Source organism: Cornus florida, unplaced genomic scaffold, assembly GCF_030987335.1.
Source record: "Cornus florida cultivar Cherokee Brave unplaced genomic scaffold, ASM3098733v1 CherokeeBrave_3.0.0_Hap2_Chr05, whole genome shotgun sequence".
In the NCBI taxonomy this organism is placed as follows: Eukaryota; Viridiplantae; Streptophyta; class Magnoliopsida; order Cornales; family Cornaceae; genus Cornus; species Cornus florida.
In genome coordinates, this window is record NW_026775575.1 from 17,915,035 (window position 1) to 17,927,234 (window position 12,200).

The 12,200-nt window shown below is 37.5% G+C and overlaps 1 protein-coding gene across 3 annotated transcripts in view; it reads left to right on the plus strand.

The window, feature by feature from the left end:
* LOC132306154 (uncharacterized) overlaps nt 1-12,200 on the plus strand; it is a 76,161-nt gene that overhangs the window by 29,949 nt on the left and 34,012 nt on the right. For all 3 annotated transcript variants that reach the window (XM_059803409.1, XM_059803410.1, XM_059803411.1), the window contains one exon: nt 8,657-8,727. In XM_059803409.1, coding sequence (XP_059659392.1) covers nt 8,657-8,727 — 71 coding nt within the window. The remainder of the gene's footprint in view (nt 1-8,656; nt 8,728-12,200) is intronic.

Consider the following 12,200-nt stretch of genomic DNA (forward strand, 5'->3'; position numbering starts at 1 on the left):
GAGATTTTCTGTGTCCAGCGAGTTTAAAATGGAAGAGGATAATTTCAGATGGGTCTTTTTTGGGTCTATGGATTGGTTGTTGATGATGATCGACCTATTTTTTGGGAGGAGCTTTGCCATGTTCAAGAATTCTGGTCTCTCCCCTGGTGTCTGGGTAGGGATTTCAACTCTGTTAGATCCCCAACTGAGACATCTACAGGGGGAAGGAGGTCTTCAGAAATGGATCAATTTTCTGATTTTATTAAAGAGCATCTTCTCCTTGATTTACCAATGGAAGGTGCAGCCTTTACCTGGTCAAACGGTAGGGATCCAGTCACTTTTTCAAGATTGGATCGATTTTTGATTTCAGGAGATTGGGAAGAGAAATTCCTGGATGTTGTTCAGGCGGTCTCAGCAAGGGTTACCTCTGATCATGTTCCTCTGGTTCTGGATTGTGGGGGTTTGTGCTCCCGAAGATTCCCGTTTCGATTTGAGAATATGTGGTTGAGAGCGGAGGATTTCCAAAAGAATATTCTTTCTTGGTGGGAGGGAGTTATTATTACAGGTTCACCCAGCTTTATGTTAACAAAGAAGTTAAGAGCTCTCAAATTCGATCTTATAAAGTGGAATGAGGATGTTTTAGGGAATCTTGAATGGAGGAAGAATAGAGTTATTGCTGAATTTTCCGAAATTGATCGTTTTGAGTAGACGGGCGGGGATGTGGAGCCTTTACGCTCTAGGAGAGCTTCTTGCTAGGTTGTTTTTGATGAAATTGCTAGTATGGAAGAGATTTCGTGGCGACAAAAACTCCGGGCTCTTTGGCTAAAAGAGGGAGATCGTAACACAAAGTTTTTTCACAGACTTGCTAATGCTCACAGAAGGAGTAATCACATAGGTCGTATTTGGGTGGAAGGTGTGGAGTTGTAGAGGGAGGAAGAGGTACGAAATGGGATCGTCTCTTTTATCAGAAGCTTTACATTGAACCACTAGTTTGGAGACCTAAACTAGACGATCTCCACTTTGAGGCTATCTCTGAGACGGATAGAGACGGGCTTGAGGCTTCTTTCATTGAAGACGAAGTTCTAAAAGCTTTATCTAGTTGTAATGGGGACAAAGCTCCAGGACCTGATGGGTTTACAATGCGTTTTCTTAAGGAAAGTTGGGCATTAGTGAAGAACGAGGTTATGGGTACATTTCAGGAGCTCTATGCTACTGGCGTCTTTGAAAAGTCGCTAAATGCCTCATTTATTTCCCTTATCCCTAAGAAGGGAGGTGCCTCTGACATCAAGGATTTTAGACCAATTAGCCTAGTGGGCTGTATTTACAAGCTCATGGCTAAAGTGCTTGCTCTAAGGATGAGGGAAGTTATGGATGAGATTATTTTTGATTCCCATAATGCCTTTGTAGGAGGACAACAAATTCTTGACTCTGTTCTTATTGCAGGGGAATGTGTGGATTCGAGGTTGCGTAGCGGAGTTCCTGGAGTTTTATGCAAACTTGATATCGAGAAAGCCTATGATCATGTGAACTGGAAGTTCCTTCTTATATGTTGCAAAGAATGGGGTTTGGTAGTCGATGGAGGAAATGGATTGAAACTTGTCTCTCATCAGTCAAGTTCTCAGTTCTTGTGAACGGATCTCCTGTTGGTTTTTTTTTGGGTGTTCTCGAGGTTTAAGACAAGGAGATCCATTGTCTTTCCTTTTTCTTATTGTTATGGAGGGCTTAAGCTAACTTATGCGAAGGGCTGCGGATCTTGGTTTTATTAAGGGCTTCAAGGTGGGAAGAGATTTAATCTATCAAGTGGAGATTTCTCATTTGCTTTTTGCAGACGATACCCTGGTCTTCTGTGATGCTGATGTGTCTCAACTCAGGTATTTGAGGTGTATCTTGACTTGTTTCCAGGCAGTTTCCGAGTTAAAGGTTAATGTGAATAAGAGCGTGCTTGTCCCGGTAGGAAATGTTCAAGATATTTCTTCTTTAGCTGCAGTTCTTGGTTATAGGGTGAGCTCTTTTCCCATTCCTTATTTGGGCTTGCCTTTAGGGGTTTCTTCTAGGAGAGTGGGTAGTTGGGACCCTATGATTGATAAGTGTGCGAAGAGATTGGCAAGTTGAAAGAAGCAATATTTGTCTAAAGGGGGTAAAATTACTCTTATAAAGAGCACTTTATCGAGCCTTCCCACATATTTCTTATCCATGTTCAAGATTCCATGCTCCGTTGCTGATAGGATTGAAAAAATTCAAAGGGACTTCCTTTGGGGTGGAAAAGGAGATGAGTTTAAGTACCACCTTGTCAGATAGGAGCAAGTCTGCAAGCCTATGAAGTTGGGGGGTTTGGGTAATAGAAGACTGGTTCCTTTTAATCAAGCTCTTTTAGGCAAATGGTTGTGGAGATTTAGAAGGAAAAGACATCGTCCTTAGCGAAATTTAGTATCCTATCGGTATGGGGATGAGATTGGTGGCTGGTCTACCAGATCGGTTACCTTTGCGGGTGGAGTTGGTATGTGGAAATCTATTCAGAAGGGTTGGGATGTATTCTCTTCTCATATTAGATTCAAAGTCTGCGATGGTAGATGTGTTCGTTTTTGGGAAGATCTTTGGTGTGGTGATCAACCATTATCTCGTATTTTTCCTAGACTATTTAGTACTGCAGTTGATAGGCATGCTTACGTAGCTGATTGTTATCGAGTTGATAGCAGTGGGATTACGTGGAATGTGCACTTTCGACGTTCCTTTCAGGATTGGGAATTGAATGAGATTTCTGTCTTCTTGGATCAGTTGTATCGGCAGGAAGGGATAGGCATAGGAAGTGACGATTTGATATGGATTCCTTCTTCCCATGGTCGCTTTGAAGTACGATCTTTATTCCTATGCTTATGTAATTTTGATCACCTTGAGTTTCCGTGGAAGACCGTTTTTTGTATGGACCGTTGTTTGGGGTAAGATTTTGACGATTGATAACTTGAGGAAAAGGGGAAATTGTCTTGTCAATTGGTGTTGCCTATGCAAGCAAGATGGTGAATCAATTGATCACATTCTTATGCATTGCCCCGTGGCGCACGACTGTTGGACTCTCATTCTAGGGTGGTTTGGCATGCATTGGGTAATGCCACGTTCTTCTAAGGAGTTGATTTATGCTTGGAGAGGATGTCGTGTGCGGAGAGATGTACGTGATTTTTGGAGAGTCGTTCCACATTGCGTGTAGTGGTGCATTTGGAAGGAGAGAAATAACAGATTGTTCGAAGGATTTAATTACTTTCTTGGATTCTTTGAGGCTTTAGTCTCGTTTCCAATCTTGTACTTGGGATGCGTTCCCCTTTTGAAACGCCTTTTTATTTAATTTTTACTTATCAAAAAAATAATAATATTCTCTCAATTCATATACAATACAATGGTGGAGGCCCCTTTATATAGGAGAAGAAATTATGAGAATGGAAAGAGAGAAAATAGGAAACAAGGAGGATTTTTCTCCACTGATTCCTCTATAACACCAAATCTTCGGTAATAGGAAACATCAATTACTGAAAGATTTTCTTCCACTGATTTCTCCATTAAATCTTCAATAGCTTGAACGGGGAGTCGTTGAAGGCGAACTTGTTCTTGTTGGGCTGGAGGAGAAGCGCAAGCAGGCTGACTGTCTGTTGATGAGATCGACCTCATTGGAGCGACGGTCGACCTGGAGGAGAGTTGCAGTCGTGGTGATTGTTGATGTGGCGGTCAGTGACGATGAGGACCTTGGTGACGTCGAGGATTTGATTAGAGCCGTCGAGCAAAGGCTCGGTCTCTTGGGCTAAGATGGCGAAGTCTCTGCAGCCGTTAAGGTCTCGGCCTTGTAGGAGCTTATCGGCGATGCCGAGAAGCCTCACGGCCTCAACTCTGTTCACTTGATGCGCCATTTTTTTTTTGCCTTCTTGAAATGAAACTGTGGAGACTATGAGAAGATGGTGGGTTTGTCGATTGTTGTATAGTAGATTTTAGCATATATGGGTAAAAAATGAGGCATATACAGTTTTGTTTTGTTATCTGATTAATGTGGGAATTAAATTAATATTTTTCTAAAAAAATTGTAACCAATTTGGGCATCTGTTAATACAATTTGTGATGATGCGCATATGGTTTTGTAAATTCTTATTTCTGTGATTCTTTTACATTATAATTTATTTATGTTTTTACAATTTGTTATAGTTTTCTCAGGAGTGTTGTTTTTTCATGAGTTAGTCGTATAGAGAAATTGTCGATTGTCGTGAATAAGATTTAGAGGGTCATTGGAGCTCGTCGGTCCAAGGTGGAAGAGTTGAATGAAGATAGAGAGAATTGAATGAATGAATAGAGAAATGGAGAAAGAATAGATGATATGGAAGAAATACAATAAAGATGAAAAAGAAGAGAAATATGTAAAAGAATTTATTTATTTATTTTTTTTAAAGTAAGAATTAAATAAAAAAGTGTTTGAAAGGGGAATTTGTCCCTTATACAAAAGTGGAACCGGGGTCTATGGCCCCAAAGAATCTAAAAAAATGATTAAATCATCGGAAGAGGAGCATGAACTCCTCTTCAAATAACTGAAAATAGAGCGAATAATGTGAAGTTTTAGCGTCGCCGTGGACGACTCATTCCCTTCGAACATTCTGCTATTCCTCTCCTTCCAAATGCACCACCATACGCAATGTGGGACCATTCTCCAATAATCGCGTACACCACTTCTCACACGACATCCTCTCCAAGCATGAATCAAATCCTTAGAAGAATGTGGTATTACCCAAAGCATGCCAAACAAACCAAGTATAAGATTCTAACAGTCGTACGCCACGGGGCAATGCATGAGGATATGATCAACTGAGTCACCATCTTATTTGCACAGGCAACACCAATTAACAAAATAGTTACCTCTATTCCTCAAATTGTCAATCGTCAGGATCTTACCCCATACAACAGACCATACAAAAAATGCCACTCTAGTTGGAGCCATAGAACGCCAAATGGTCTTCCACGGAAAGTCAAGGCTAGAAAAGTTGGATAGACATAGGAACAAGGATCGGACAAGGCTAGCAAATCATTTAAATATGTAAAAGATTTGAATAAGATTAATTTCTCATTCATAGCTCTAGTATTTATAAATAAAAAGAGTACATGCTCACATTACAAGAAAGGAAATTAAATCAAATCTAAATCAAATCTAAATCAAATCATAGCATATTCTATGCTATGATTCATGGCTATCAAATCTTTGCTAATATGGTAAGTCATTCTATAAATTGGGGCTATTATATCTGCTAATACTCCCCCTCAAGTAGGTGCATGGATATCTAAGACGTCCAACTTGGACAATGCATCTTCAAACACGGTCTTGCTAGCACCCTTCTTCAGAATCTACAAGTTGCAGAGTACAAATCTGATTAGCGATGATTTTCTCTCAAATGAAGTGTCGATCAACAAATCAAAAATGTCTCGTCAGACCATAAATAATCAACAATGTCTCCTTAGACCATAAACAACCAATCATGTCTCCTCAGACCGTAAACAACTAATAATGTCTCCTCAAACCATTTCCCTTCATACACATGTTTAAAAATGTAGATGGAAGAATCAAACAATGTCTTCTCAGACCATTCCCCTTCGTACATATGTTTAAACCATGTAGATGAAAGAATCAACAATGTCTCCTCAAACCATAAAAAAGAACCAACTATGTCTCCTTAAACCATTTATGAATGGGTGGTGCCAAACTCGCAATGCCCTCATTCCAGTCGGACCACCTTGCCTACCCGATACCTCCCGGATTGGCGATGTCACCTCAGACTATTCTCGAATGGGTGGTGCCGAACTCGCAATGCCCTCATTCCAGTCGGACCACCCTGGCTCTGATACCAAGAAGAAATACAATATAGAAGAAAGAGAAGAGAAATATGTAAAAAGTTTGAATGAGATTAATCACTCATTCACAGCTCTAGTATTTATAAATAAAAAGAGCACATGCTCATATTACAAGAAAGAAAATTAAATCAAATCTCAGCATATTCTATGCTATGATTCGTGGTTATCAAATCTCTGCTAATATGGTAAGTCATTCCATGAATCGTGGTTATCATAACTGCTAATAGATATATAAATATATATAAATCGTATGTGTATATAAAAGTAATATGTATAAATATATATATATATATATATATATATATATATGTTGTGATTGTGACCTGAAACAATGCATAAGGTTGACTAAATCCAATATTTAACTAATAACATGTGAGGGGTATAAAGGTCTAACTAATTAAGGGTAATAATGTGGTGGAAACAATGTAGGGTAATTTTGGTATTTTATTTTTTCAAATTAGCCGAATTTTGACTTAACTTATGGTCAACTAACCAGTGTTGTTAAAGGCGTAACTAGGCGCATGCCTAGGCTCCAGGCTCATTCAGGTGCAACACTTATGCCTATTGTGCGCCTAGGTGTGCCTTCGACAACATTTGCGCCTTTAATATGGAATATGAATATGCTTTAATAGTAATTTACTTTTTCAATTGTGAGCCTTGTTTCACTTAGGCACGTTCCTCACCTTGCGCTTAGGCTCTAAAGGACCTTTAGTGCCCTAGTGCGCCTTGAGCCTTTGATAACACTACAACTAACAGAAGTGGGTGTCAAGGCAAAGTTAACCAAACCTAAAGGGTGTTTAAGGCTTTTTTTTTTTCCCCCAATGGTTTAATCTGAGAGCAATAAACACAAACTTGAGTGGTGTCAGAGCATTTAACTCTTTTTCAAATCGGTCGTTAAATGAAAATTACCGGATAACCATTAATGAGCTGTAAAAAATTGAACAGTGAAGGAAAAAAGAGAGAAAGAATTCTATTTTAGAAGAAATACAATATAGAAGAAAGAGAAGAGAAATATGTAAAAAAGGTTTGATTGAGATGAATCACTCATTTACAGCTCTAGTATTATAGAAAAAAAGACACATGCTTATAAATCAAATTATAACATATTCTATGGATAGATATATACGTAAATAAAGTCAAACTCCATGATTCGTGGCTATCAAATCTCTTGTAATATGGTAAGTCATTCCATAAATCATGGCTATCATATCTACTAACACCCCCCCCCCTCTCAAGTTGGTGCGTGGATATCTGAAATACCTAACTTGGACAATGCATTCTCAAACACAATCTTGTTGACGCCCTTTATAAGTTTTGAAGATTTAATGGAGAAATCAGTGGAGGAAAATCTTTCAGTAATTGATGTTATTTCCTATTATTGAAGATTTGGTGTTATAGAGGAATCAATGGAGAAAAATCCTCCTTGTTTCTTATTTTCTAATTCTTCTCATAATTTCTTTTCCTATATAAAGGGTCTCCACCATTGTATTGTATATGAATTGAGAGAGTATTATAATAGTGATGTAGCCTTTTGGGCTCTTTGTGCCATGGATGTAGGCCATAGTGGCTGAACCACGAAATATCTGTGTGTTTTACTTGTTTTATTTATCTCTTCGCTTTTGTTTTATGCTTTACAACAATAAGAATGTCCACACGGTGAGGTCTGTGGAGTGCAAAATCTGACTAGCGCTGATTTTCTTTAAAATGAAGTGCCAATCAACAATCAAAGTGTCTCCTCAGACCATAAACATTCAACAATGTCTCCTCAAATCATAAACAACCAACCACGTCTCCTCAGACCATAAACAACAAACAATGTCTCCTCAGACCATTTCCCTTCATACACATATTTAAAATATGTAGATAGAAGAATCAACAATGTCTCCTCAGACCATTCCCCTTCATACATATGTTTAAACAATGTAGATGAAAGACTTAACAATGTCTCGACCATAAAAAAGCAACCATGCCTCCTTAGACCATTCGGAAATGAGTGGTGCAGAACTTGCAATGCCCTCATTGAGGTCAGACCACCCTACTTACTCGACACCTCCTGGATGGGCGATGTCTTCTTAGACCATTCTTGAATGAGTGATGCCGAACTTGCAATGCCCTCATTGCAGTCAGACCACCCTAGCTCTGATACCAAGAAGAAATACAATATAAAAGAAAGAGAAGAGAAATATGTAAAAAAAGTTTGAATGAGATGAATCACTCATTTACAGCTTTAGTATTTATAGATAAAAAGAGCACATGCTCATATTACAAGAATGAAATTAAATCAATTCACAACATATTCTATGGCTAGACATATGCATACATAAAGTCAAACTCCATGATTCGTGGCTATCAAATCTCTTGTAATATGGTAAGTCATTCCATAAATAATGGGCTATCATATCTGGTAACAATTTTATGTGTCATAAAGATTATTTAACCATAAAATTATGAGGTTGAATTCTTCCTAATTTTGAGGAGTTTGGAACCTGCAAACCCCGGGTATTCCTCTGTGTTAATGAGTTTTATTTTTTCCTCAGTACTTTTTTCTCAAGAGCTGCTAATTTCATCATGGAGTACTTAAGCAATGCTATCAAAATGTGCTTGACGAATAACTATTTATGTATCCCATTTTATTTTTATTTTTTTTAATACACGGGCTTCCATTGTCTTTTGTACAGTAACTACATATGGTAATTTTAGATTAGTAGCATTATTATCCCTAATTTTATACATGCAAATATTTTAACCATGATATTGTTGTGGATTCTCTTCTATTATAACCTTATGAGAGTTTTTTTTAGTGCAGATTGCCGAATATGTGTTTGGAATGCTACTGATGGTAGCTTGGTACATTCCTTGACTGGTCACAGTGCATCTGTAAGTCGTGTACAACTTTTAAACCATATTATGGTGTTAAAATTTATGAATCGTGCTTTTCAAATGTTTACCTGAAGCACAGAATACAAGTCCTGACTGGTACATGAGAGTGTGTGTGTGTGATACTATTAAAATATTTACATAAAGTCAAAATCTAGTGACTTTTTCTAGAATTCCATTGCTTAGTTTGCCATGCTATTTGGGTTCAACTTTTGAAATTCTTTGGTAAGTTCAATCTTGTCCTTTTTGCTAGTCATGCTATTTATGTTGTGTATGCTACTTCTTTGGTCTTGGCTGGCTAGTAGTCTGTCAGCTTATTCTCTGCTGTATTCTTGTTAGTTATGGTCCAAAAATCCAGTAACCATTTCATTTTACTTCAATTATTTAAAAGTATATGTTGTCTTAAATTAAATTACAGTAACCAACGGCCAGTGGCCTAGCGATATCAGACCCTTACTTCTCAAAGAGAGGTAAAGGGTTCAAGTCTCAGTAAAGGCATGTGTGTGTGAGTACTAATTATGAAAAAAAATTTACAGTACTTGTATAAAACCTCAACGGCAAACCCAATAAAGGTGAACTATATTGAAAAAAAAAAAAAAAAAGCCTCATTAATGTACTTATTCCCTATTGACATTTATGTGGGTTATCTTACAAATATTTTACTCATTTCAATCATGCTATTTCTTTGTCCAGAGATTCTTGAGCTAACCTCTTCACAGTTCTCAATTTTGCCACTTTTTAGATTTTTTGCAGCACCCTATTTGAAACACGTGAACTCTTTTAAATTTTGGCATTCCCTTCCCACTAACATTGCCCTCAATGTGAAAATGTCACTTCTTCATGACTAGTGTAGTTTTGCAATCAATTCCCTATATTTCGACCATGTAATTGTTGTCAGGGGCTTATTTGTTATTACTTATATAATGTTGGGGCTTATGTGTAATTTTTGAAACTTATTATAAATAGAATGTGGTGGAAAGATAGTTGTTAAAGGTTCAAGGCGCACAAAAGCGCAAATGACTCTTGGAGCCTGAGGCGCGCACCCGACTAAAGCAAGGCGCACGTTGAAAAAAAAAAAAAACAAAACCCACCCAATAAAGTATTAAAGATGCAATAGTATATATAAAAAATCAATCTAATTTTCTATAACTATAAGCACCATGATTCATTCTATTTTTCATTTTTGGGTAAGTGATTTAACAACTAAACATTCTTTCAATAATAGAACCTAATTATATTATATGAAAATAATATAACAGTTGCTATTTACAATTTGAGATTGTCTTCTATAATTTAGAGTACACTTGTGACTTAACTAATTATTTCATTTTAACATGTTAGAATGGAACAAATACCGGCATACAATTTGACTGCAATTGTGATTAAGAGAAGTAACTGCAGAATGTGCTGGCTCAAATTGGGAAATAGATGGGTGGAGATAGATCGGTTTGGTGCTAATTTTTATGGATTCAGTATTTCAGTGTTAAGTTTGATGTTAATTTGACTTCAATTTGGTGTTAACTGGACAACTTCTTCTCTCTATCTCTCTCTATTTGGTGTTTTGCAAATTTTGTATATATTAGAAGCTTTGTATTCCTTAACAAATTTTACAAGAATATCAATTAAATACCTTCTGATTTCAATAATTTTTTTTTTTTTTTTGGGTGACTAAGAAAAAGAATTACTTTCTGTCACATACAGCAATCCGGAAAAAAAAAAAAAAAAAAAAAATAGCAACTGTTATTTTTAGATTAAAATAAAATAGCAACATAATAAATCTGTCACAGTCCAGAGTCTCCAGACTCGAGAAAAAAAAAAAATAAAAAGAAGAAGAAAAAAAAAAAAAAATCTGCCAAACTCGACTTGGTCAAGAGAAGAAAAGAAGAAGAAGAAGAAGAGAAGGAGGAGGAGAGAAGAAGAAGAGAAGAAGAAGAGAGAAAAAAAACTTAGACAGATCTGAGAAGAGAAGGAGGAGAGAAGAAGAAGAGGAGGAGGAGGAAGAGGAGAGAAGAAGAAAATAAGAAGAAGAAGAGGAGGACGAGGAGAGAAGAAGAGAAAAAAAAACTGAGACAGATCCGAGAAGAGGAGGAGAGAAGAAGAAGAGAGAGAAGGAGAAGTTGGAGAACTTACCGGTAGAGTCGCCGACGCAGATCCGGCAAATCCAACGCAGATCCGAGAGGACCGAGACCGAGAGTCCAACTGTTGTCCAAGTCGTCGCTGCCTCTGTCTTCTTTGCTTTGGTTTTTGGTTCTTTTTTTTTTTGTTTTTTGTTTTAATGTTGTAACAATGTTTTATGTTATAACAATGTAACTTGTAGGTTTTTAACTAATAAAATAATATAATAGAAACAATAAAGTGAATAAACAAACAAAAGTTACAAAACCAATATAACAAAACAATTAAAAAACTACAACTTCAATCAGGCGCCCCTTTAGCGCGCCTGTAGCCTGGCACCTGTGTAGGAAAGGCGCACGCCTTCTTTAACCCATGCGCCTTAAGTCACTAAAGGCGATGAGATGGCGCCTGGAGGCGCCTTGCACCTCAGGCGCGCGCCTTCGGCGCCTTTAACAACTATGGGTGGAAGGATGAAAGAATTCTTTCATTCTTTCTCTCTTCCCCCATCTCTCTTTCTTTTTCTCTCATCCGCTTTCTTCTCTTTTTCTTTTTCTTCTTTATCACTTACTCTTGATTTGATTATATCTTAAAGTCAACATGGTATCAGAGCATGGTTTGTAAAGCTTTAGGTGTGTAGTTGAAATCCTAGGGCAAGTTTATGTAAATCCTAGTGGGTGTGAAGGGTTTTGAAGAGATTCCAAGATGTGATTTGTTTATAAGGAAGTGGTGTTAATCACATCCACACGTATTGCGGCAAGTTTTTTGGACCTGTTTTAATCTATTGCAATCTTGATTGGTGTTTTTTTTTTGTGTTCGCGGGGTTCTGCAACAGCGGCTTTTTCTTCGCCGTTCGCGATTCTCGTATGGTTTACTTTGTCAATTTCTAGGGTTTGTGTGGTGACTGTGTGGTCGCTTTTTTATGCATCTCAGGAGACGATAATCTTTTTAGTTGAACTTTGTGTGTTAGAGAGGTGGTTCTCTGCGTATTTTGTTGCTGTTTTTGTTTCCGAGGATTGTATACCTAGAAACTGTTTGATAAAATGTCTGGCTTAGAGGTGACTTCAAAAGAAGCTAGGTCTTCTCCTAGTCTGACTCCAGTATTGGGAGGTAGTAGTGATCACCATCCAAGCCTTTGTATTACGACTGTTAGGCTGGATGAGATGAACTATATGGAGTGGGCTTAATCTGCTCTTATGCATATCACTGGTTGTAGGATGATCGACCATATTGAAGGGACTGTCACGTATCCTTGCAAGAGCGATCCTGAATTCAAAGAGTGGAGTGCAAATAATGCACTAGTTATGACGTGGTTTTTGTAGTCAATGCAGCCATAGATCAACAAAAGGTTTCTGTTTGTT